The 27,165-nt window shown below is 45.6% G+C and overlaps 1 protein-coding gene across 7 annotated transcripts in view; it reads left to right on the top strand.

The window, feature by feature from the left end:
• The window catches only part of OGDH (oxoglutarate dehydrogenase), a 90,947-nt gene that overhangs the window by 16,460 nt on the left and 47,322 nt on the right, over positions 1 to 27,165 (top strand). For 4 of the 7 annotated variants that reach the window (XM_012763384.2, XM_012763379.2, XM_076006265.1 and 1 more), the window contains 3 exons: positions 50 to 298; positions 21,139 to 21,330; positions 23,106 to 23,196. In XM_012763384.2, the coding sequence (XP_012618838.1) occupies positions 77 to 298; positions 21,139 to 21,330; positions 23,106 to 23,196 (505 nt within the window). In that variant the 5' untranslated portion in view covers positions 50 to 76. Of the gene's footprint in view, positions 1 to 49; positions 299 to 21,138; positions 21,331 to 23,105; positions 23,197 to 23,323; positions 23,427 to 27,165 lie in introns of all 7 variants that reach the window. The other 3 variants (XM_012763381.2, XM_076006264.1, XM_076006266.1) reach the window with 1 other exon arrangement.

Genomic DNA, 27,165 nt, shown 5'->3' with positions numbered 1-27,165 from the left:
CCTAAAATGCTCTTTTTAAAAAACTTTTCTTTCTCGTTTTTTTGTACAGGCAGTCGTGAAAAACTTAAGGACAAAAATGTTTCATTTAAGGACTTGTGCTGCTAAATTGAGGCCGTTGACGGCTTCCCAGACTGTTAAGACATTTTCACAAAACAGACCAGCAGCAGCTAGGACATTTCAACAGATTCGGTGCTATTCTGCACCAGTTGCTGCCGAACCCTTTCTGAGTGGGACTAGTTCGAACTATGTGGAGGAGATGTACTGTGCTTGGCTGGAAAACCCCAAAAGTGTACATAAGGTAAGGCTCGCAGGGCCGTGGGTCCACCCATGTTGGTGTGTTGGTCTGATGCTGACTGGCTGCCAGGTAAGTGTGTGCAACCTGAGGAGTCGGCAAGCAGGCAGGCAGCTGGAGCCCTGCACCAAGCACCAAGTCATCTGCATCAGACCCAGTGTGTCCCCAGCAGAAACCACAGTCATCTTGCTTGGTGTCCAGCAACAGACACAAGTGCGTACCCCCACAAGGATGTGAAGAAGCACAAGCATGACCCTCCAGGATCTACCCAAGGACTGTTCCAAGCCTCTGAAGAAAGAAAGAACGAACGTGCATGGAAAAGAGCGGAGCTCAGGAAGCTCCATCCCAACTGTCCCAAGCAGACACTTTTATATTTGACATGCTTTGTTGTCACCTCATGTAATTTCTGTATAAATGGCTGTCTAGATCATTATGTTCCTGTTTTTCTCCTGTTTCTTTCAAATTTCTCTGTTACCTATAAGAGTTCTGCCTAACCTTTTCTCTATATGTTTAATAATGTAAGCCATTCCTATTGATGGAATTTCTTTATTGTGTTTTTGGCCATTGAATATGTATAGGTTTTGATGACTATTTCTTAATTATCAGGGCAGGCAGCCAACCTAATGCAGGAGTTGGGAAGGCAGTATAGGATAGTAATAAGAGGGTTGATCCCAGACTTCCTAACTTCCTATGTCTTATCTGTAGGATTGTTGGGAGAATTAAATGAGATGATGTGGGTAGGGTGGAGGGAGTGTTCAGCCAACATTGTTTATCCTCGTTGTCAATTTGGCCTTTTTCTTACTTTTGAATCTTGGGGTCTTATCACCAAAAGGTAGTCTGCTTCCTTTATGCCCCTGTGAATAAGCTTTCCCTTCAAGTGTTAGTGACATTTAAGAATGGATACATTCCTGTGACTGCTCAGCCTACCAGGTCCCATTTTATCAGGGATGCCACCTTTTGGTCTCAGCCTCCTTGCTCAGCAGTGGATGGGTATCTAGTCCAGCCCTTACATTTCCATGACAATCTGGGAGCTGCATTGCTCCTTGAGCTGGGTGAGACCTGGTTTCCGATAATAGATCTTGTGGTTTATTTTTCTAGTCTACAAATTGCCTACCAAGAAGTGGCATGTGAAAATGGCCCTTGTTTTTGTTGTGTTGCATGTTTCGTTTTTTTTTTTTTTTTTTTTTTTTTGAGACAGAGTCTCACTTTGTTGTCCAGGCTAGAGTGAGTGCCGTGGCGTCAGCCTAGCTCACAGCAACCTCAATCTCCTGGGCTTGAGTGATCCTTCTGCCTCAGCCTCCCGAGTAGCTGGGACTACAGGCATGCGCCACCATGCCCGGCTAATTTTTTTTTTTTTATATATATATCAGTTGGCCAATTAATTTCTTTCTATTTATAGTAGAGACGGGGTCTCGCTCTTGCTCAGGCTGGTTTTGAACTCCTGACCTTGAGCAATCCGCCCGCCTCGGCCTCCCAAGAGCTAGGATTACAGGCGTGAGCCACAGCGCCCGGCCCTTTTTTTTTTTTTTGAGACAGAGTCTCGCTTTGTTGCCCAGGCTAGAGTAAGTGCCCTGGCGTCAGCCTAGCTCACAGCAACCTCAAACTCCTGGGCTCAAGCAATCCTGCTGCCTCAGCCTCCCATGTAGCTGGGACTACAGGCATGCGCCACCATGCCTGGCTAATTTTATATATATATATATATATATTAGTTGGCCAATTAATTTCTTTGTATTTATAGTAGAGACAGGGTCTCGCTCTTGCTCAGGCTGGTTTCGAACTCCTGACCTCGAGCAATCCGCCCACCTCGGCCTCCCAGAGTGTTGGGATTACAGGCGTGAGCCACCGCACCTGGCCTGTGTTGCATGTTTCTGAAAACTGTGGCTGCAGATTATTTCTGGAATAAAATTTAGCGCAGAGTTTCAGAATCAGGAACTGTCATCTGTGCCCAGGCCTATTCCTTTGCGTGCCTTTTCTTCAACATAACCTTTTTGTGGAACCACCAAGTTATTTTAAGTTATGTTTAGATTAGTAGACAATAGCATCTGAATAACAATGCCTTGTGTGTGAACAGTGAAGACCTGGACTCAGGGCTGCTTATGAAGGTTTGGCCCTGTGAATGGTTTGTAGGTAAGAGGTGTACACCGTGAGCTGTGTGGCCACAGTGTTGTGGCCACTGGTCTGACACCATCATAGCTGCTCCTGCTGGAAGCTTTTAAGGAACATTTTTGTGGAGGCATGGTGGCCTTGTGTTTTTATCCCTGTTTCTGTTGCCAGTCATCTTCAGGGAGCACATCATGGGAATCACACATGCTCCGCCCTCCTAGTTCCTAGAGGGGAGGGGGCAGGATGGCTAAATCAGTGGATGTCCCTTCCAGCAATCATGGTTGTCACTCCTCCTCTGCCATCTCCGATGGTGAGGTGGATCCTCTTCAAGTTGGATTAAGCTCAATACATGGTGTGTGCACATTTTTCAAGGGAGATGATCTATAACTTCTGTCAGATTTTCAAAGGTATTTGTGACTTACAAAAGGTTAGCATCCACAGTCTCAAAGATAATTCACTTTATTTGTGCTCTTGTTTTAGAACACATAAAGAAGTGCTGTTAGATTTAGATATATCATCTCTCTTATCTCCAACTTAGACATCAGAAATGTCCTGAGGTCAGATTCTGGAGTCTTTTTCGGAGAGCTTATAGGGGCTGCAAGAACTGAACTTTTCATACCCAGCAGAAATGGAACAAACTCTCAGCCTCTCTCCTCCCTGCCCTTCTACACTGTGTAGAAGTGCTTGGGGTGGGCCACTAGAATATTTTAAGGCACATTACAGACCTGTGTCAGTTCTAGCATTAATGCATCAGTGTGACTAACTGATAAGCAAATGTTTTTATAATCACACTTAATAAAATTAATAGACTAATTCTGTAATAGAATCTAATTCTCAGTCTATATTCAGATATTTACAATTGTCTTAAAGCTGCCTTTTTACATTTTTTAAATATATATATTATGTACATATATATACCTATTTTTTTTGTAATTTTAATTTGAGACCAGGTCTCTTTCTGTCACCCAGGCTATAGTGCAAAGGCTTGATCATAGCTCAGAGCAACTTCAGGCTCCTGGGCTCAAGTGATCTTCCTGCCTCAGCCTCCTGAGTAGCTGGGACTATAGGCATGCACTACCACGCTGGGCTAATTTTTCTATTTTTTTGTAGAGGTGGGATCTTGCTTTGTTGCCCAGTCTGATCCCAAACTCCTGGGCTCAAGCTCTCCTCTCACCTAGGCCTCCCAGAGTGTTAGGATTATGGGCATGAGCTACCACACCTGGCACATTATATATTCTAGATAGAAGTTGCTTATCAGATATCTGACAGTCTTTTAGATTATACTATAATTCTTTTAAATGAGACTTATGAGGTAAATTTTTATTCTCCTTGGAGACCTCCTTGTAGGTATGTGGGGTAGTTCTGAGAGTGATCTGTTTTCCAACAACTTCTATGTGGAAGACCAGGCCCAGGAAAAAATGCTGTGAAGAACCTGTAAGCATTTTTAGACTTGAAAAATGAAGCAGGAGGAGAGAAACTTTAAATAATTTGTCCATTCCTTACTGAGTTTTGTCTTTTCCTTATTTGTAGGAGTTATTTTTATAGGGATATTGAGCCATCAACTTAGATATGTGGCAGGTATTTTCAGTTTAATTATCTTTGTTTTATAGTTTTTACTATGCTATTTTACATTTTTGTGGAGTCAGGACTGTCAGTCTTTTTCTTTAAAAGGATTCTGGATTGTAGTTTGGGATATTCTTAAATTATAGGAATTCTAGAAACTGACGTAGTAGTTCCTTGGCTAGTGTGACATCCCTGGTTTGATATTTAACACTATAGTATTCATTGTTTCAGATACTGAAGCTTCCCTCTCTACCTTGAAAAATATGCTTTAGTCTTCTTCAAATTTGTTCATTTAATTTTTTTTTCTTTTCTCTTTTTTGGGGAGACAGAGTCTTGCTTTGTCACCTGGGCTCTAGAGTACAGTAGTGTCATCATAGCTTACTGCAACCTCAAACTCCTGAGCACAAGCGCTCCTCTTGCCTCAGCCTCCCAAGTAGCTGGGACTACATGTGCACACCACGACACCTGGCTAATTTTTCTATTTTTAGTAGAAACGGGGTCTCATCCTTGCTCAGGCTGGTCTCAAACTCCTGAGCTCAAGCGATCCTTCCACCTTGGCCTCCCAAAGTGGTGCGATTACAGGCATAAGCCATTATGCCCATCTGGTTTATACTTTATAGTTACTTATTGTGTTCCTATTTTAAAAGAAAACTTTTATTTTTAAAATTTTTAATTGTGAGAATTATATTTGTGGTAAAGTATTTGAGTAAATCAGAGCTGCAAGTCCTTTTTTTACGCCAAGCCCATTCCCCAGAGCAGTATCCAGTTAACAGGCTGGCTTGGGGTCTGCCACTGCTCTGGGCCCATCCATCCCTCTTCTCCTTTTTGTTCCTAAGTTCGGTCTTCTAGACTTTTGTCACGGTTGTGGTCTGTCTTGTGTCCTCTTCGCTGATCCTTCTTAGGAGCCTTTGGCGGTGGCCTGTACTATCAGCATGTGAAGCCCTCCTCATTAGGAGCTCAGCACTTTGGGGTCATGTCGAATGGTAACATTATAATTTATGTTTTAAAAACACAGTCAAAACTAAATTATCCTTGTTAATATTTAAGACAAACAAGTAATTGAAACCTGCTAAGCCTGTGTCAGTCTGGACGTTGGTCTCATTTTGTTTTGTAGGGACAGGTGCTCACACACAACTGTAGCATGATGTCTAGTTCCTCTGAAGCATTCACCAGGTTCTGTCTATGCTGTGGAGGACCCAGGGTTTGGTCCTGAGGGGGTGCAGGGAGCTGGGGCCTATTCTCCTCCGCTCAGTGTCTCCAGCACCTGCCATGGGGTTGGCTGTTGGTGGCCCTGCTTTCCTTCTAGGCCTGCCTGGCTGTTCCACTTTCTCAGAGCTTGCCCTATGCCTCAGGGCTCTTCCTCTGCTTTGTGCCTTCTTGTGTGACCTCTACCCACTTCCTAAAGGCTGCCTTCCTGTTCTTGTTAACTGATGTCCATATCTTGTTGGTTTTTTCTTCTTTTGACTTTCACATGTCAACTCCTAAAGTGTGCACATATAGTCGCTGTAGGAGGGAGGGCCTCTGCGGATTCAGGGTACGGTACAGGCTGTTGGCCTCACCACTGAGTCTGGCCTCACTTCTCTTTGGCCCAGATCATTCTGCTTCTTCCTTCTGTGCTCAAAAAACATGCTGATGTTTTCTGTGAGTGAACCAGCCAAGTGGAAGAAAAGCACAGACACACATACTGTCCCATTATGGGGCAACCTGGGCCTTTTCACTCTGCAGTATTGAAACTTGGCTGCACCTTGAAAAATCATGGTATGCGGGTTCTGTCCTGGCCTGGGGCTGCTCCTGGGGAGGAGCCTGCTCCAAGTTACCCTCCCAACCATTGAGTGCTGGCTGCAGTGCAGGGGCTTCTCATAGTGAGTACGTGGAGGTCTGATGTGCTCACATGACAAGGAACAGCTGTATTTAAAAATCTGCAGAACTCTTCAGTGCTGCTCAAGTGATTTATTTCCTGGAGGAATTCAAAAGGCAAAATTTTAGATAATGACAGTTTGGTGCTTAGAATACATTTTGAGTATTTTATTCTTTTATGTAGTTGATTTATGAATGACTTATCAAAAAATACATTCAGTTATCCCTTGTTATCCCTGGGAGACTGGTTCCAGGACACCTCTTGGATACTGAAGTCCTCGGGTGCTTAAGTCCCTTATATAAAATAGAGTAGTATTTTGCATATAACCTATGTTATATGTGCTACTATCTTTAAATCAACCCTAGATTAATTATAACTAGTATAATGTAAATGCTATGTAAATAGTTATTATGCTGTGTTGTTTGTGATAAGAAAAAAGGTTGTATGTTTTAGTACAGATAAATTTTTTTTTCATGTATTTTTAATCCATGGTTGAATCCACAGATACAGATCCCATGGATAAGGACAGCTAACTATGTATGGTCTGCTTAACAGGGTATCCGTGATCAGGGCTTTGATCAGTTAACCCTTGATGACTGTCAACTTCCTATGTCGGGAGCAAATCTCAGCATTGTGGCTTTTTGTGTTAAATCAACTAAACCAGCTGAGTGTACCTTTCCCAACTTTAGCACAGTGTTTTACTCTTAAGAGTTTTGCATTTATGGTTTAGTTATGGAAATAAAATTAACTCCTTTGAAGACAACAGGAAACATGAAGCAGTGCCTTCACTAGTGTAGCATTTTGCAGTTCTCGAGAGCTTTGTGCAAGAGGAAAAGCAGTCCTGCCCTGTCATCCTTAGTAGGATGGTTAGATAAGCTAAATGTCACTGAGAATATGGACAAAACCCGATGAGCAGTACATTATGCTGAGCTGTGAAGGGTAGGAAGGGGCCTCAAGAGCAGAGACAGGGGCCCCGTGGGGGCTCATGGTGCTCAGTAGGGTGACAGCACGGTGATGGGGTAAGAACTTGGGGCCAGGAGCCAAAACAAGAAAAGACCAAAAGTTTGTGTTGTGAAGTAAATGGAGAGGTTCCAAGACCAAGCCAAGGGCCCTTCATTTGTTTTGTTACATGCTGTGGGAGTGTGGACCCCCCCCCCCAAGCAGGTAGAAGTAGAGCAAGTTTCGGGACGCAGGGGAGGAGTCAGGGTCCCAAGAGCAGGAGAGGCTGAGGACAGGATGACAGGTACATGAGCTAACTGAAGCTGATGGGAGGACGGAGGCCTACTGTAAATGAGGATCGTGGCATCTTTTGGAGCACAATTTTTTTTTTATTTCAGCATATTGTGTGGGAACAGATGTTTAGGTTATCTGTATTCCCTTCCCCCCTCCCCAAGTCAAGAGCTTCAAGCATGTCCATCTCCCAGATGGTATGCATCGCACTCGTTACGTGTATATACCCTCTCTTCCTCCCCCCTCCCATCTTCCCGATGCCTGATAAATGCTATTCCTATATGTCCACTTAGGTGTTGATTAGTTAATACCAATTTGCTGGTGAGTACATGTGGTGCTTATTTTTCCATTCTTGGTATGCTTCACTTAGTAGAATGGGGTCCAGCTCTATCCAGGAAAATACAGGAAGTGCTATATCACCGTTGTAAGTCACACTTTGTAAGTCAAAGGGTTGGCTCACCCTTCACACGATCTGAAGCTGGGTGGTGGAGGAGGTTACTAAAGGATTAGTGCCAGTTTTTTAAACGAATATCACATTGTAAAAACCCTGTAGCAGCTGCTTTGCAGAGCTGGGCTGATGGTCCCTTAAGTAGGGCTGCACAGTTCACAGTTACTGCTTTGGAGGACAGAGGGGATTGATACTTGGCCCCAGTGAGGCCCCTGCCAGATGACCACAGGTAACCACAGATGACCACCCTGGTTCTTCCCAGCCTCCCTGGCTAATTGTGATTCTGAGAGCCAATGAGGTGCACTATCATGTGCAGATCTGAGAAGAGTGCTAAGTGGTCTTATTTTCTTTCTCTCCTTTTTTTTTTTTTTTTTTTTTTTGGTGGGGTAGGGTAGAGATGAGGTCTCGCTCTGTTGCCCAGGCTGGTCTCAAACTCCAAGTCTCTCAAATTGTCCTCTTGCCTCAACTTCCCGAAGTGTTGGATTACAGGCATGAACCACTGCGACCAACCAAGTACTCTCGTTTTCTGAGGAATGTCAGAAAGACTGTATAAGGGAGTGGTTACAGGCAAAACATTACAGGTAATCTTTTCATGCAGTAAAAGGTTTCTGTGAGCATTTGTGTAACAAACCACCTCAAAACTTGGCAACTTAAAACAGTACCATGGCCAGGCACAGTGGCTCACATCTGTAATCCTTAGCACTCTGGAAGGCCGAGGCGGGAGGATTGCTTGGGCTCACGAGTTCGAGGCCAGCTTGGGCAAGAGCGAGACCTCTGTCTTTACTATAAATAGAAAGAAATTAGCCAAACAACTAAAAATAGAAAAAAATTTAGCCGGGCACAGTGGCACATGCCTGTAGTCCCAGCTACTCAGGAGGCTGAGGCAAGAAAATCACTTGAGCCCAGGAGTTTGAGGTTGCTGTGAGCTAGGCTGACACCATGGCACTCACTCTAGCCTGGGCAACAGAGTGAGACTCTGTCTCAAAAAAACAGTGCCAGTGTAGCATTTCTCATGATTCTGGGGGTTGGCTGGGGCTCCCCTACTGGCTCCTGTAGTGGGCTTCCATGCAACCAAAGCTGTGGAGTCCTGTGACGTATCTGGCAGTTGGTGCTGGCTGTTTGCTGGGCCCTGCTGTTCTGCAGTAGGCCAGAGCAATTCCCGCACAAGGCCACAGGTTATCTTGAGACAGGGAAAGGAGAGGCTGTGGGGCCTTGGAGGCCTAAGCCCAGACCTTACACTGCCACACCTACCCATTACGTTAGAGTAAGGCACGAGTGGGGGGCACGGGCAGCCATATGGGAAGGGGAGATCATGTGGCCACTGGATGATCCGCCATAGCCTTTTCCATAATGATCTGATAGAGCGATCACCTTTGGTCTAGTGCATAGTCCCAGTGAATACCATTCTAATATCAGCAGGTTCCATAGGGCAGAGCTGAGGCAGCTTTTCTTTGCTAATCTTGGGTGTTTTTTTGATGTTTTATTTATATACTCATACAAGAGAAGATAGTAGAGATTGGTTTTGTTGGTGGTTTTTTTTTTTTTTAAAGCAGGGTCTCACCCTGTCACCCAGGATAGAGTACAATGGCATCATCACAGCTCACTGCAACCTCAAAATCCTGGGCTCAAGCAATCCTCTTTCCTCAGCTGAGACTATAGGCACACACCCCCATGTCTGGAAAATAATTATTCTTTCTTTTTTTTTTTTTTATAGGGATAGGGTCTCATTCTTATTCAGGCTGGTCTCAAACTCCTCAAGCGATCCTCCTGCCTCAGTCTCCCAAAGTGCTAGGATTATAGGTGTAAGCCACTGCGCCTAACCAAGGTAGTGAGATTTTTTAGAAGTATTCTCTCTCCTGTGGTGACTAAAGCATTGCTGTAATGGAGCATGCATTCATATGGTTTCTTTAACTGAAGAATACCTAAATAGAACCCCCATTGTCCCATCCAAGTACTAACCAGGCCAAACTCTCCTTAGCTCCTCAGATCAGACAAGATCAGGTGTATTCATGGTGGTGTGGCCGTAGACAGAACCCCATTCTTTTTTTTTTTTTTTTTTTTGAGACAGAGTCTCACTGTTCCCCTGGCTAGGGTGTCGTGGCGTCAGCCTAGCTCACAGCAACCTCAAACTCCTGGGCTCAAACAATCCTTCTGCCTCAGTCTCCCGAGTAGCTGGGACTACAGGCATGCGCCACCATGCCTGGCTAATTTTTTCTATATATTTTTAGTTGGCCAATTAATTTCTTTCTATTTTTATTAGAGATGGGGGTCTCACTCTTGCTCAGGCTAGTTTCGAACTCCTGACCTTGAGTGATCCTCCCGCCTCAGCCTCCCAGAGTGCTAGGAGCCACCACGCCCAGCTCAGAACCCCATTCTTAACTGGCTTCAGTATAAACAGTTTGTGGTACAGGTCAGTGGGTCTGGATCTCAGTGCACCATTGTATTTTTGCTTTAGGGGCAGAATGGTGGTGGGCAGTGCTCTGGCCTGGACGTGGTTAGAACGAGGCCAGTGTGGATAGAGGGTCCAGAATCCAGCTCTCCTATACACTTTCTCTTTGGAGTCTTTTCTTAGCCCCACAGCCCTACAGCAAGAACTGTTTGCTGAAGGCTCTGGAGGTGGGCAGTCCATTCACAGGTTTCCCTCACATGAGATGTCCTGTTTGGACATTCAGGGCAATCATACATTTGGGTTTGAAATCTCATTCTTGGGATTTTCAGGAAAGGATCAGACTCACAGGTTAGGACAGTTTCATGGGCAGCATTGGAGGGGTGGTAAGGCTGTGCAGGCTGGCCCTGCCTTGTGCCCAGTAGTTCAGCTGCATACTGTGGCTAGGAAGGATAGATCTGCCCCACAGAGTAGCACCAGGCACCTTCAGGGCAGGGTGGTCATGGGGTGCCTGGGATGCTCAGGGAGCACCTGCCTTTTCCTCCGTTTGGCTGTGTTAGAATGTGAGCCGAAAGGAGGGTTGTGCATTGGTATTCCTGGATCACTCATAGCTCTATAGTTCATATTTATAGCAATTAAAAAGCATTTTTAGGCCAGGTTTGGTGGCCCACGCCTATAATCCTAGCACTCTGGGAGGCTGAGACATGCAGATGTTAGAGCTCAGGAGTTTGAGACCAGCCTGACCAAGAGCGAGACCCCATCTCTACTAAAAAAAACAGAAATTAGCTGGACAACTAAAAAATATATACATAAAAAAAAAAATTAGCTGGGCATGGTGTTGCATGCCTATAGTCCCAGCTACTGGGGAGGCTGAGGCAGGAGGATCACTTGAGCCCAGGAGTTTGAGGTTGCTGTGAGCTAGGCTTATGCCACCGCACTCTAGCCCAAGCAACAGAGTGAGACTCTGTTTCAAAAAAAAAAAAAAAAGCATATTTAGCGTCAGAACTGAATAATCAAGGTTGTATAGATAATGCTGTGCATAGTCATTAACTTATCAGCTGTGTGGCCTTGAAGCCTGGGTGTAGCTCCATGCAATGAGGAGACCAGAGCTGGACCCTGGACTATTGTCTGATCTACAAGTCCTTGGTGTGTACTCAGCAGAGACAAGGTGGGGCTAATGAGGTGACCAGAAGTGGCCATGTGTATGGGCTGGGCTGGGCTTGTTGCCTGGCTGAGGTGGAAGGTGGGTGGCAGCTGTAGAAATGGCATCTGCAAGGGGCTGTGGACGAGAGGAACTGGTCCAATCGGTTCAGAACCACCAACGCAGTCACAGAATTTGGGAGCTAGAGTAAGCTCTGGTATCCCAATGGCTGAGGTTTTCTTTGTTTTTGTTTTGGAGATAGGGTCTCACTTTGTCACCCTGGCTAGAGTGTAGTGGCGTCATCATAGGTCACTGCAACCTGGAACTCCTGGGCACAAGAGATCCTCCCACCTCAGCCTCCGGAGTAGCTGAAACTACAAGGCATGCACCACCACACCTGGCCAATGTTTAAATTTCTTGTGGAGACCTTCTTGCTATTTTTCCCAGAATGGTCTTGAACTCCTAGTGTCAAGCATCCTCCCACCTCAGCCTCCAGAATAGCTGGAACTACAAGGCATGCGCCACCACACCTGGCCAATGTTTAAATTTCTTGTGGAGACCTTGCTATTTTTCCCAGAATGGTCTCAAACTCCTGGCATCAAGCAGTCCTCCCACCTCAGCCTACCAAAGTGCTGGAATTACAGGCCCAGTGGTTTAAGTTCTGATGCCCTCCTCATGTTCCTTGCCTTCTTGAACAAATGCAAGTATGTGTGCACGTGCTTTTTAAATTGTAGCCGGCCCAGTCCCAGAGACAGGGCAGGCTGTGCAGAGTCTTATTAAATAGTCTGTTCTTGAGACTTTTATAGATGAGAAAACAGGCCAGAGAGCTGAAGTGACTTCCCTGATCCTGATGTAACCCATGGGAGGCAGACCTGGGACTTGGGGACCCAGGAGGTGACAGCAGGCAGGCCTGCTATTGCCCATGAGAGTGGGCACTTGAGGGCTGTAAAGAGCTATCCTGCATGACAGTTTGTGTCAGTGACTGTTGGGAGAAGGGGAGTTGGATGGCATGTTTGCTGCCCTCAGAAATAGGAAGCCCTCCTTGAAGGTTTTCTTTTTGAGACTTCACAGCCAGGGACTTTGGAGGAGGGTGGCCCTTGGGATTCTCCCTCATCTCTGCTGACTCAGGGCAGAATCTGCCACATTGAGCCACCAAGCATGTGGGAACAGCCAAATGCTTCTTGGTTAGGAGTCCAACACCTGTTGAGGGCAGTGCCTTTGTCACAGTGAGGTGCAGCCCTGGACTCAGGCTTTCAGGGGTGGGACCCTGCACTTGTTAGGCTGTTCCCCCCAGGAAGGAGGCTGAATAACATCTGGATTTAATTTGGCAAAGGTTAGTTGAGCACCTGCCATATGCAGAGCACTCAGGTATTTCCAGCCTGTCAAGCTCTTCCTCTAATTGGGAAGAAAAAGCACTGACCACTGTGAGGAACGTGTGTTGTGGTCACATAGAAGTTTGAGAGTGTGGCTGAGGCCTGTAATCCCAGCACTCTAGGAGGCCGAGGCAGGAGGATCGCTTGAGCCCAGGTGTTTGGGACCATCCTGAGCAAGATTGAAACCAGATATCCTGGCTAATACCTGTAGTCCCAGCTACTCAGGAGGCAGGAGGATCACTGGAGCCTGGGAGTTTGAGGTTGCTGTGAGCAACAGTGGTGCCACTGCACTGTACTCTGAGGGCACCAGAACAAGACTGTCTCCAAAAACAAAAAAAAAGGAAAGGAAAATAAGTTTGAGTTTGTGGGGAAGTGTGACTTGGAAAACAGAACTTCATTTATTACAGCTAAGTGCTTTTAGTTATCTGAAATTAAAGTAGGAGTTCTAATTTCATTTCAACCAGAATGTAAAAATTATTTACACCTGAAAATCTGTCATATTTTAGTTTAAGTCATCTCAGTAATAAGTTGACCTTAAACACACTCAAGCTCCCTGCTTTCCAGCCACCCTCCTTCTCTTGCCATTTGGTGGCAAAGAGTGGCCACTACCCTAGTGAGGTCCGTTCTCTCCTTCCTAATCTCTTGTGTTCCTTCCATCTGCCCGTGGTCTGGTCCCAGCCCACTTGCCCCATGTGGCTTCTTCACATTCTTCATGTGGCCATGTCATGGGTCCCAGTGCATGGTGGATGGGTTGTGGCTTGGTGCTCCCACTGTCTGTTCCTTTCTGCCCAAATGCCTTCTCTCTCTTCCTCAGGTCCCATCTGCCATTCATGGCTCAGACCACAGGTCCCCTCCTTGAAGCATCCTTACTCTGTCTTCTACCTCACATGTCTTATTTTTCATTTCTCAGTACTTATATCCATTCTGTGAATTTATATGTTTATTTGCCTTCTTGGAGAGTAAAAAGTTCATTTTAGTCATTTTCCTATTCACAAACCTTATAGCAATGCTGTGTATTTTAATAGGTATTTGTTGAATTGAACCAGAATTGCATTTTTTAATCATATTCATTTTTTCACATGGTATAATATATCCTGCACATATCTGACTCTCTTTTAGTAAAAATGGTTATATGTGGTAAGAACTTTATTGGAATCCCACAGCCCCTTGCTGGGTGTGAACAAAGTTGGCCTTCTGGGAGTGGGGACCTTCCCACACCCTTCCTGTGGCCTGGCCTAGGACCCCTCAATCCTTGAGGCTCACTTTTTTTTTTTTTTTTTTTTTTTTGTGAGACAGAGTCTCACTCTGTTGCCTGGGCTAGAGTGCCATGGCATCAGCCTAGCTCACAGCAACCTCCAACTCCTGGCCTCAAGCGAAACTTCTGCCTCAGCCTCCCGAGTAGCTGGGATTACAGGCATATGCCACCATGCCTGGCTAATTTTTCCATATATTTGTAGTTGGCCAATTAATTTCTTTCTATTTTTAGTAGAGACGGGGTCTCACTCTTGCTCGGGCTGGTTATGAACTCCTGATCTTGAGCGATCCTCCCGCCTCGGCCCTCCCAGAGAGCTAGGATTACAGGCGTGAGCCACCACCCCTGGCTCACCTTTTTTTTTGAAACTTGGTCTTGCTCTGTCACCTGAACTAGAGTGCAGTGGTGTCATCATAGACCTCCCAACTCCTGGACTCCAGCGATCCTCCTGTCTCAGCCTTCCAAGTAGCTAGTACTACAGGTGTGTGCCACTGTGCCCAGCTAATTTTTTTTAGATTTTTGTAGAGATGGGGTCTCACTCTTGCTTAGGCTAGTCTCGAACTCCTGACCTCAAGCAATCCTCCTGCCTTGGCCTCCCAGAATGCTAGGATTACAGGTGAGAGCCATCACACCTAGCCTGAGGTTCACCTTTTCTGCCACCTTTCTGCTCCTTGAATGTCATTTGCAGCCATGTTCACCGACTTTAACATTTTTCCTCTTACCACTGACACCATCTCTGATGGTCAAAGAATTGACTGTACATTCAAGGCAAGGCAAGGGGACAGATGTTTCCCTGACATCATCAGTTGTGCAACAGATGCCAATTAAAGAGGTTGAATAGGTGGATGACTCTAGCAGTGGGCTGGGATTTGGGTGTGGAACTGGGGACGCCCTTGTAGGTCATTGTGACTCAGAAGTCCATGTCACCACCCTGAGCCAAGTACTGAGACCCAAGTTCCACATTTCTCCCCATGAAGAAGCAAAAGTTTGACTTTGCCTTCATTTTTCATGAGTGAAAAACCATTTCTATTTCAGGACAGTTTTCTCTTTAGTGTTTTTGATGGTAATGTGCTGTTAGATTGTGGTGCTGTTAAATCCCATTTCCCCTGTTAGCCAGTTACTATACTTCCTCCTTTGCACTTCTGCTTTGTCACTTGGAACATTTCTGGAAGTAGAAGTTGCTGCCCCTGCCCACATCAGACCTTAGCTTCTGGGAGCATCCAAAGAAGAACAAGGGATACTTAGGAATAAATTTGGCTGGGAGAAACAGAAAACTCAGTACTCAGTTCAGGCGGCTTAAACAAACAGGCTTATTTTTCTCACTCAACAAGAAACCTGAGGTTGCTTGCCCCAGCTTAGGTTTTCAGTGGTTTCCCCAGCAACCACTTTCCAAATGTGTAGGCTTCTGTCCCTTTCAGGTGTCTTGTCACACTCCAGGGTTCTCTTTCTGAAGCTTTCTGTTCATTTGGGAGGGGCTTCCCCTTGGGCTGGCTGGTTACTCACTAGTCTCTGGCCTAGTGATTTATCCCCCGAGGTGGAGCAGACACTTAATTTTGACAGCAGAGGAGAGATCTCAGGTTGAGATGAGTGTGGGAGGAAACAAACAAGGGCTGGGATTATCAGAAGGGGAAAGCCCCTCCAAGAGGGTGCCATGTGAAGGGAGAGGACAGCCTCCCCGGGGAAAGGCAGGCAGCTGCTAGGGCTTGGGGGAAGGAAGGAGCATGGGAGCCACAGGGGAAGGCAGGCCCCATTCGGATGTAGGTGTTGAAAGGGAGAGGCAGGGAAGCAAGTGTGGGTGGTTTGAGGAGCTGGGAGAAGAGACATCTCCTTGAGGAGTGGAAGACACTGGAGAGATGCTGGGTTGCAGGGCGACAGGGAAGTGGAGGGAGAGATGGGACTGACTGTGGCGTCTGGGCCCAGGAAGGACGTAGCCCCATCAGAGGCTCATGCAGGGATGGGTGGGTTCATTGGGTAGGTGGGGGCTCTGAGGCTTGGGCAGATACCTTCTGGCTTCTGGTGTGTCCTGCTGCCATGGCAATCCAAAAATGACCTTCATTTTCAAACCCTTTTTTTAAAAATTCAACTTTTTAGGTATAGCTTACATTAAAATTCACTGATTTAAAGTGTGTGGTTCAGTGGGTTTTGCTCAATGTATGCTGTCACTACACTTAATATAGAACATTCCATCACCCAAATCTGAAAACCTTTTAGTGTGACTCCAGGTCATGGTGCAAAGGGGCTTGCTATTGTTGGATGTGTAGCTGGCCCGGTCCCAGAGACAGGGCAGGCTGTCTGAGGAGGGGGCCGGGTACTCCCCCAGTGGTGCTGCAGCTGAGCAGGACTGGGGAGTGAAGTGGAGTGAGGTGAATAAGGGAAAGACTGTGGAAGTTGCATTCCCAACATATTCCTTCCCTGGGATTTCCAGTAGCTCATCAATACCGGTATGAACCAGTTTTTTCTGACTGCCTCCAGCATGAGCTGAATTGCTGAATTTCTGAATTTCCATCTGTGCAGTTGTCCTCAGCCAATTGAAAATCACCTGGAGTTTTATTCCAAGCACAAAAGAAGGTCAGAGAGAGGAGGCCCGATGATCATGATCGCCCTCTCTCTAGGGCCTGGGCTGGAAGGAGTCCTAAAGCCTTTGTGCTCTCAGGGACAGAGAGCTGACTTTGACCTTACCTTGACCTTAGGTCCCTGGGCATATCGAGTGGAAATTCCTTTCATTTTATTGTGGAACCCAGAAGCTTACAAATTGTTTTCCTGGCTGCTTTAGTGAGCCAGGGTAAGAGGCACTTTTGCTGGAGTGACTACAGTTCTTTATGTAAGGGTTGCTCTGCTATTACTCAATTAACCTTACCACCATCGTGCCTGGGGACTGCTGTGTATAATTTCTGCCTGAGCCGAAACCTTTCCCAACAAAGGGTATGGTCAACATTCCAAGTGCTCTTAGTTTGTGAGAAAAGCCTACAGAGAGCATCAGTAAAAAGTTAGCTATTCCTATCACTGCTGCTGCTACTATTCCTTTTTTTTTTTTTAACCATTTTTATTGTTATTCAGTAGCTAATTTTACTGAAGAGAGGTAAACTTGTGATTTTGCTGTGACTTTGGATCCATAAGCAGATATTGCCCCCTAGAATAAAGGAGTCTTTAAGCTGGGGAGGACCTTTGATCCAAGGTCTTGCTCTTGGATGACTTTGCCCTATATTTCTGGACACTTCTTAACGAGTTCTGTGAGGCAGAAGGAAGACAGTATGTTTTAAGGGTTTAAGAAAGTTTGGGTTGTGCTGCTCTCCAATGCCTACTTGGTTTGAAAGTTGTGCCCTACCCATGAGCCTTGTTGTGGCCCCACAGACCTGAGTGTCCAGAGCTGGACTGGGTGGGGTCACATGGTGAGGGTAGAGATGCTAGCACAGGAACAAGTCTGGGGTAAAGAGCCTGGATTAGGTTTTATGTGGTGGTAGCAGCTTGCTGTTGGTTCTTGCTGGGTAGGGATGGGATGCAGCTGGGCTCTCTCCTGCCTACTTCACTGCTGTATTGGAGGGGCTTCTCCTTTCAGGCCAGGCTCTGAGTTATTGAAAGCCTGGAGAGAAGCCAAGGCATGTGGTCCTCAGTTATCTCTGCTTCTAGAACAAGGACAGTGGCCAAGGCGTGTAGTCCCCAGTCATTTCTGCTTCCAGAACCAGGACAGACAGCCAAGGCATGCAGTCCCTGGTCATCTCTGCTTCCAACCAGGATGGATGGCCAAGACGTGTGGTTCCCGGCCATCTCTGCTTCCAGAACCAAGATGAACAGCCAAGGTGTACAGTCCCTGGTCATTTCTTCATCCAGAACCAGAGTGGCATGTGGTCCTTGGTCAATCTGTACTTCCAGAATATAGAGAGCACTTACGCCTGCTGGGAAAGCTCCAGAACATCGGAAACACTTGGAGGTGTCCAGCTCATTTGTACACAGCTACCTTCTAGATCCTTGTGTCCTTGTACAGAACCAGTCAGGGACTGAGGCAACTTTACCTTACCCTAGGGAGTCAATGCTGCAGTGGCTTCTATTTTTTCTTGTAAGAGTAAGTCTATTTTTTTCTTCTGGTGGAAATACTGCCTTTTCACATATTAAGAGGAGGGTTCAGACTGAGTTCTGGTGAGAACCAATTTAATAGAGGAAGATTGAGAGAATGGTTTGTGGGATTCCAAATCCTGGATTTCTGTAGCAAATATTTCGATAGCACTTGTTGAAAAGGAGAGTTTGCAGACTTTTTTCTTCATGTTCCTGATTGTCAGGTTTTGTTTATATAAGACACTTCTACAGTAGGTTTTATGGGAGGTGCCAGAAGAAAATCCTAAATCTCTCTTCTACCATCAGCATAAACACTGAAAATTAACCAGTAAGGTAAAAACAGTAAAACCTGAAATAGTTAAAACATTTAAAAATTGTCTTTGAGATATAATTCACATAGCATAAATGTTACCATTTTAAAGTGTGCAATTTGGTGGGTTTGGGGATTTTTGGTTTTAAGAAATGAGGTCTTGGGCCAGGCACGGTGGCTCACACCTGTAATCCTAGCATTCTGGGAGGCCGAGGCAGGCAGATCATTTGAGCTCAGGAGTTTGAGACCAGCCTGAGCAAAAGTGAGACTGTCTCTACTAAAAATAGAAAGAAATTAATTGGCCAGCTAAAAATATATAGAAAAAATTATCTGGGCATGGTGGCATGTGCCTGTAGTCCCAGCTACTCAGGAGGCTGAGGCAGAAGGATTGTTGGAGTCCAGGAGTTTGAGGTTGCTGTGAGCTGGACTGACCCCACAGCACTCTAGCTGGGGCTACAAGAGTGAGACTCTGTCTCGAAAAGAAAAGAAATGAAAAAAAAAAGAAAAGAAATGAGGTCTTGGCTGGGCATGGTTGCACACACCTGTAATCCTAGCACTTTGGGAGGCCAAGATGGGAGGATTGCTAGGCCATGGGTTCGAGACCAGCCTGAGCAAGAGCAAGACCCCATCTCTACTAAAAATAGAAAAATTAGTCAGGTGTCATGGTGCATGCCTGTAATCTCAGCTACTCAGGTGGCTGAGGCAGGGGCTTGCTTGAGCCCAGGAGTTTGAAGTTGCAGTGAGCTGTGATGATGCCACTGCACTCTAGCCCAGGCAACAGAGCAAGACCCTGTCTCAAAAAAAAAAAAAAAAGACAAAAAAAGAAATGGGTGACGTCTTGCTGTTTTGCCCAGGCTGGTCTCACATTCTTGGGCTCAAGTAATCCTCCAGTCTCAGCTTCCTGAGTAGCTGGGGCCACAGGCATGCACCACTGTACCTGGCTATGGTGGTTTTTAGTATATTCACAATATTCTGTAATCTTATCCACAAAGGTTTTATTTTAAAAAATTATTTTTTTCTGAATACCAGAGGAATATGTTCTTACTATACAATGTTTTAAACAATCCACACAACTCCCCCCAAAGAAAGTTTTCAGTGAGAGTCCCTACTGCCCTATGTGAGGCAGACAGTCGAGGCCTACACATCATCATAGCGTGTTTCCTAGCCTGTAGCTGGCTGCAGTGTACAGCTATGCTGTCAGACCATCTCAGTCAGGTACATCTATGCCCTGGACAGCATTATACTGTGTTTCCCCGAAAATAAGACAGGGTCTTATATTTATTTTTCCTCAAGAAGAAACCCTAGGGCTTATTTTCAGGGGATATGTTATTTTTTTTAAGTACGGTACAATAATCTACATTTATTCAAATATTGTAAAGTCGTCTTCTGGAACATCATCATAACTCTCCAAACCCCAAATTCCATCCTGAATGTCTTGCGACTCTATTGCCTTTAGAACCATTGGCCCCAATCTCTCATGTCAAGCAGTAGAGCTCTCATGGGGCAGATGAGAAGGGCTGCTAGTGTTCTTTACCACTCTGCGATGAAATGCATGGGTTGTGCAGATACACTGCTTAGCTACGCCCATCACTAGGTCTTATTTTTGGGGTAGGGCTTATATTGTGCAAATGTTTAGAAATCCTGCTAGGGCTTGTTTTATAGGTAGGTCTTATTTTCAGAGAAACATGGTAGAAGAGCCTGCCTGAAAAAGCCAGAAGACCTTAAGGACTAATCTTGTGGTTTCTGTAGCTATCTCTGTCCTTCTCATTTCCAGACACGGACAGACCCATCTGATGTCCATCCAAATCCCAGACAGGGAGCACATACGGGTAGTATCTTAGTAGACGGTGAACACAAAAATTAAGTAAAATTCTCCTTTCTGAATTTTTCAAGAGTGTCTAATCAAAGTTTATTGATGGAAGACTCTTAGAAACTGGAGAATGTATTACAGAGAAGAAAGACAATGTTTTTATGTTTCTAAACTGTCTGTTTTTTTTGAGGAGGTTAATGGAATTTTGTAAACTTTTAGTATCGCTGATCTCTAAAATGTTTTAAAAGCTCACATCTTTGTATGAAATGAATAAACTATTAAAGTTCACAGTATCTATGCAAATTATAAATCATTCAAATATGAAATAAACAAAAATAATACGAATATAAGTAAATGAGTTAATCCATAGTAGCACTAAGGAAATTCAAACCGACAGTAACACACCTGGCTTTTATGAAGTACTTGTTAGCTGCTAGACCATATACTAATGACTTTCTTTGTACTATTTAGTCTTTACTACAGCATACCTATGAAGAATATATATGTTTTTGTCCTCTTAGATGAGAAAACTGAGCACAGAAACTTAGGTAACTCGCCAGGATCACAGAGCTCAAATTTGAATTTCAATCTCTGACCCCACACCTTAAGCTCTTAGCTTCTGAGTGCCCCTCCTGAAATAAGGATGAAATTATTTCTCTATAGGGTTAGTGCTGCCTCTTACAAAGGATCTGATTCCATTTTGTGTCCAGGGGAGTAAGAAAACGTGAGTAAGTTGGCCCTAGGCCTTCCAGAGGCTGTGCTGAGGGAGGTGCTAAATCCCCTCAGTGCCCCTTGGGCACTCATGTCAGGGTGTGATCACCTGGCATCCCACATAAGAACTGGCAGGTTTGAAATCTACATAGGGCCGAGGACTTCACCTCCCAGATGCTGGGGCCCGGAGAGAGAGGTGGAGCAGGAAACATCTCTGTTGACATCAACTCGTGTCTGTCCCCAGGTCCCAGCACCTGGCCTATAGGAGCAGTCAGTGTGTAGGAGTAGAGGAGAGCTGTTTGGCTTTGGTCCCTTGCGATGTGTATGCTGATGGGAAGAAGGCCACAGGGCACGTATGTTATAGGAGTGGAGGTCAGAAGGTGCATTCTGAGGGCAAAATGAAAGGGCAGAAAGCAGGGGGGTGCCCTAACTTTGAGAGAAACCCACTGCTTTGTGGCAGATAGGAACACAGCTGTCCAGAGCAGGAGGAAGTGGGCTCAGCCAGCCTGTGGTAGACTTGACTTGCCTGCAGAGAGCAGCTCTCTGTTGCCACACATGTGTCTTGGACTTATGGGAGCAGTGAGGTAACCCTGTACCTTCTTTGTCTTTAGTCATGGGACATTTTTTTTCGCAACACCAATGCTGGAGCCCCTCCGGGCACTGCCTACCAGAGCCCCCTTCCCCTGAGCCGAGGCTCCTTTGCTGCCGTGGCCCATGCACAGTCCCTGGTGGAGGCACAGCCCAACGTGGACAAGCTCGTGGAGGACCACTTGGCGGTGCAGTCTCTCATCAGGGCATATCAGGTAAGCTGGTTGCTGACTGTCCACACAGGAAAGGGTGCATTGTTCCTTGGGTTATGCCTCGTGGCACGATCAGCTTTTCTAAGTGTATGTTGTCATTTAACTTTTACCTCCTCAGATACTAGATGCTTTTTCCCTGCTTTGGGGTCTTAGGGAGGCAAAAAACAAATATACAAGAGAAAAGGAACCAGGCTAACTCTTTTTGAGAAAATCCTGTGGCACCTTCAATGCCTGCCCTGTAAATAGGTCCTTATTTCTTTTCCTAAGATGGCAAGAAAGATCTGTGAGCAGGGAAATCAAGACAGTCCCTGGGCATCAAGGAGAGGTGCTGCCCACACAGCAGTGAGCGGAGGTGGGGAGAGGTGGACCTGTTGAATGGGTTGATGCCCCCTTCTCTGTTGCTAACAACTGAAGAGAAAATAACGTGTAGAGTTTGTGGAATGGAGTCAAGGAGAGACAGGTGAGGGGGGCAGCTGAGCCCATGGAGAGTGGGTAAGGAACAGGGGAATTCTTGCAGAAAGCATTCTAGTCAGTGGCCTGCCTCATTGTGTGAGCATTGAGCAGAATGGGGCTATTCCTCCCTGTCCTTTCTCAGAGCACAATAACCCAGGCTCTTCTAGGATGTCTACCTGATATGGGGTTCAGGGGAGCCCAGAGTTCAGACCTTAAGGCCCTGTCCGTGATAGTTCTGAGGAGTACAGGTGGAGACAAGCAAGCATACCTCTGGAAGCTCAGCCAGGCCCCTGCCACCTCTCTCACACTTTGGTTTCTGATGGCGTAGGCCATTTCCTCTGCCAGCAGGGCCAGTGGTGCAGGTGTCATAACAGGGCAGGACAGAGAAGGCCCTGGGTCTCTGGTCCCTCCTGTCATGCTCTGGCAGGTAAGGCTCTCTCCCCGGGGCAAGTGTATGCTGCCTTAGAAAAGAGCCGCACAGAGTTTTGTAAACACAGCAGCCCTGTACTGTAAAGTGCTATCCACAATGGACATTTCTATAGGTAAGAGGCACAGTTGGTGCTTCCTAACCATTGCCTGCATGCAGTTGGCCCCAGTAATAAATTTAACCTGATTTTTCAATGACTTAGCAGCTGCTCCCTTTCTCAAATTGCTAGCAAGAAATTGTGAATAAAATATCCAGAACTGAAACTTAAAATTGGAAAGGATTCTTTTTCTCCTTATGTTTTTTAAACAGTTTAAATTAGATGCATTAAGTCTGCAGTGTAGCAGGGTTTTTTGTTTTAACTGCTGTGTGCTGGCCTCAGCAGTGCCAGGACCAGAGCCCTCACTCCTCAGACACACATTCTCTTAGTATATGATAAATTCTGTCAGTATATAATAGAGGCACACATTCATCTTAGTAAAAAGACCCCTTCTCTGCACCCCTCCTCTATCAAAGCCAACACCCAACCCTTCATTTTCCTCCACAGGGAAATTTTTATGTTTTAAACTGATGTAGGCTTCACATTGGAGTAAGAATTCCCCAGCATATCTCATTTCTGTTTATCTAGGGAAACTGTGTAAGGATCCAGAGAAATGGATCCTTTCAGACTGCCCCAGTTTATCATAACCGGAGAAGTTTATCCTTTTTTTTATAAAAGTGCATTTATGCACAATAGTGCTTTTGAAATAAACTGTTCTAAGACTTTTAAAACTAATTTTGTTGTATGGGTTCATTGGTGCTATGTTTCTCTTTGGGAAAGGTTTGCATGAAGTATAACTCTTTACCCCTCCCCACAGCTCGCTGGATCTGCTTAATGACTTACTTGTGTTATTGCTTCCAGGTCAGGGGTCACCAAATTGCAAAACTTGATCCTCTCGGAATTAGTTGTGTAAATTTTGATGATGCTCCAGTAACTGTTTCTTCAAACGTGGGTGAGAATTAATCTGTAAATGCTAATTTTAATGTAATTTTACTTTTTTTTTTTTTTACCCCTTCCCTCTTTTTTTTCTCCTGTCCTTTTGTGTGTGTCCATCCCTCTCATCGTTGGCCCACTCATAGATACGAGGGCATCATGTAGCACAGCTGGACCCCCTGGGGATTTTGGATGCTGATCTGGACTCCTCCGTGCCCGCTGACATTATCTCATCCACAGACAAACTTGGTGAGGGTCTGAGAGCAGTCAGCTGCGTTGCTTGAGCTCCTCTCGCTGTGCCACAGCCTGTAGTAGCCAGGATGTTCAGGCAGGAGGGAAAGGCTCTTAAGTTTCCTTTTGTTCTGATCACTTGAAATTAATTGGTATTGCAGCCTTAGTGTGTTTTGGGCAAGTTATTTTTATCCCATTTTTTCAGCCAGATTGTCTTAGTCTCAAAATTGGAAAATGAAATTTTGGACAGAAAGGTTCGTGGCACAGGGATAAAAGCTTGTACTTCAGAGAATAGTTCTTTTGGCTTTAGCTTTCCAAATCCCAGTGTAGCACATCCTTCAATGAGGCACATCAACGAGCCCTTGCTCAGGAACTGCTGTCACAGCCATCATGTTCCGAAGCCCCATGTGGCCTGCCTTTGACTGAAGCCCATTTGTGTCCCTTAGGGGGCAAATTCCAGAGCAAGTTATGTAGTTTCCGTCTCCTGATTTGTAATTGCTGGTGATCACACCAAGGAAACTTTGGAAGGCATTCCCACAGCGTCAGGAGGCCAGGGCCTTTGGGAGGTGCATGTGTGGATTATAATTTGGGTTTTGTCACGGTTACCAGAAGATATTCCCACCTGCACCCTCTCCTTGTTATGAGGTGAGGTGGGTGTTGTGGCTGGGCTCTCACTCGCAGTTGCTTTGCAGAGTTAATCTGCTTTGTGTCACTGTGCTGCTAACCTGTACTAAAGAAATGATGATATGACTAATTTTGAAATGGCCAGGGTGTTCACAATAGGCACTGTGCATGCTGATGAAATTGATTATCACCTACCTATCTAATACTGCTCTTGGGGAGGGAACAAAATGAGCCTCTTTGTAGGCACTTTGTGGGAATGGTACAGAAAAACAGGCTAAGGCTCTGTGGTACCTAGATGTCTTCACAGCCATTACTGAATTACGACTAGAGGATCAGACATTAATCAGGTAAAGTTAGACATTATTGGTTCTGGAATTGATGTTGTTGGTTTGTAATTACTTGTTAGTCTTGATTCAGAAACACTCCTAGGTAATATAAGGTTTCCTCCATGTCATACCAACCCATTAGGAGATTTAGGAGAGAAGTTTAGAGAAATCCTCTTGAATCTTAAAGAGTCAGGCCAGTTCAGATTGTAGACTCCACGTGAGATAAACCCTTATGATTAGTGGTGACAGCTTTGCACTCCCAAGAAGTGAGGCTGTCTTTACAGTGTTCCAAGGAGGTTTTAGAGCCTTTTTCCTAGACCTCACCCCTTAGTGTAGAAACTCTCCACCCCAGAGTCCCCAGGCCCATCACGGCTGTCCGCCCTGAGCCTCCCCAGGCCCCTGTGCTCACTGCCCCCAGAGCCTTCCAGACCTGCATGGTCTCCTCCAGGTGCTCAGGACAGGGCGATCCCTCCTGGCTGCCGGACTAACATCTCTCTGATGAAGAGCACAGGGACCTGCACCTGGGAGCCACCCCTACAGAGGAAAACCTCCGTCTGTAGTCAGGCAAGGTAGGGGAGCCACAGAATGTTCGTTTTCCACGTGTAGCAAAACAGTCAAACAAGAAAAGAACAGGTAGGGTGACTGGTTTGCCCTGTCCTGCCCAAACTGCATTATCTCAACTCCTCTTCCCAACTCTGCACATTAGAATTAGCTGGGGGAGCACTAATGCTATCTTCTGTCCCCTTTCAGACTAATTAGATCAAGGGGCACATCCCCAGGTGATCCCAAACCAGTGTAGTCTTTGAAGGGTGAGAAACCCCAAGGGCTGTCGACAAACCCAGCTGCTAATTTCCCACCTCTGTAGTGGCTGAGGCAGGGCCAGAATCTGTTTATCCTGCCTCTGTGGTTCTTCTCAGGCCATTGCCTTCTGGAATACCATCCCTGGGTATTTGTGTTTCTGTGAGATTTGTGGTTCCAGGTTCTACAACAACATGGTGGGGTGAGAGGGCCAGGGGACTTTATAAACCAAGAGGCTAAAATGCACAGAAGTGGACTCAAAGCTTCCTGAAATCCTTTGAGAAAGCCAGACTTTTGACCTCTTTGGCAGGGAACCATTTGGAACCACTGACAGAGTCAGGAAGCAATCTCCACTTTGTGAGACAAAGGTGTGTTTTAATCCTGTGGATTTGAAATCCTGTGACCTAAAAATTGGAATAAATTATTTCTTTAGGTGCAAAAAATGGAAATAGTGTAAACTCATTATATACTTGAATCTTTAGAAAAACTGATCTTGAACTTTCACCCTTGATGTATGCAGGTCTTCAAGAAACCAACAGGTAGATATGACCACTAGACAGTTTGTAGAATACTTGAACTCCACAGCTTGGACTCTGGAACTATACTTCCTGGATTAGAATCCCAGCTCTGCTGTCACTGTGTGACCTTGGGCTAGTTGCTTAACCTCTCTGTGCCTCAGTCATCATATCTGTAAAAGCAGGGATGATGATACCTGCCTCTTTAGGTGGTTTCAAAATGAAATAAACTCCTCAGAATAATAGTAGTGCCTGGAGCTTTACTAAGTTCTATGAGTGAGAGTTAATGTGCTTATTAACAATCTTTTGAGATGAGCAGTTGCCGAACTCTCTGATAATGAGATAAACTCAGAAACTGAGAGGTCAAGCAAGAAGGCCAGGATCACACAGGAGTTAGTAGTGGTGAAGACTGGGCTATACCCAGATGATAAGGAAGCATCTCATTCAGGAACTTGTAAACTAAGAAGGGAGCATTCTGTGTAGGGGGGTGGGGAGGTTTGGGGCCCACCAGAGCTGCTCATCAGCTTAGGAATGGGGCAGTGAGCTACCCACCCTGCTGCACAGTAGGCGGGGGTGGGCTAAGTGGCCACGCAGTGAACCTGTGTGTAGACTGGGTTCAGGGGCCATTTGTGGTGGTGTCCCATATCGAATAACATCTTTTTAGAGAGCTAAGATTGTCCCCATGCCTCTACTTAGCCCCCTTCCTGCCTCCCTGTGAATGCAGGCATAATTTTCCCCTCTCTTTGGAGAAATATCACACCCATATGTTTGAACACAGCCCTTGGTGTTTCCAGCAAAACGTGTTCTACCCATTGTTGGAAAAACTCCAGGCGGGGGCAGCAGTGGAGGGCAGGAGTCACCAGCAAACCCGTTCCGAAAGGGCATTGAGGATACAGCCCTGAAGATACTTTCAGGGCACCCAGGTGGCAGGCTGATTTGGTTGGCAAGTGCAAGCAAGGGGGTTCTGTCTACCCTGAGTTTTTTAAATAAAATGGAATAGGTTCTGTGGTTTTCACTGAGTTCTTGACGTTTTGTGACCAATTTGGAAGAGTTGGGAAATGCTGGCCTAGGGCCCCACCTATCAATTCTCAGCAGTTCCCCTGGTCCCTGAAGTAAGAGGGGAAGAGAGAATTAAAAATTAGGTTTTTGCCAGTTATGAGATACTCAGCAACACAGAACTCCTGAATAGTCCCAGGATGTTGGGATTTACCATCAGATGTTGTATGCACATAGAACTTGTTATGAATGCAAGAAAAATATAGTTGAGATGATGGGTTATTGGTTATTTTCATTTAAAATTTAAAAAATTAATTTTGGACCAGTTTCTCAGTTAGATGTGGGTTATGTTCCATAATCATGTAGGTGATAGCTGGCTGGACCCGAGATACCTTTTTCCGTGAAGTGTTATGTTGGGGGCCAGGTCCAGGTGAACCCCCAGAAGCACATCTTAATTTGTGCTAGATTGTGCTGTAGGCCCTATTTCCCCTGGGAAGG

This window comes from Microcebus murinus, chromosome 9 (assembly GCF_040939455.1).
Source record: "Microcebus murinus isolate Inina chromosome 9, M.murinus_Inina_mat1.0, whole genome shotgun sequence".
NCBI lineage: Eukaryota > Metazoa > Chordata > Mammalia > Primates > Cheirogaleidae > Microcebus > Microcebus murinus.
Note: the sequence above shows the minus strand (reverse complement) of the source record. Positions and strands in the feature narration are given on the sequence as shown.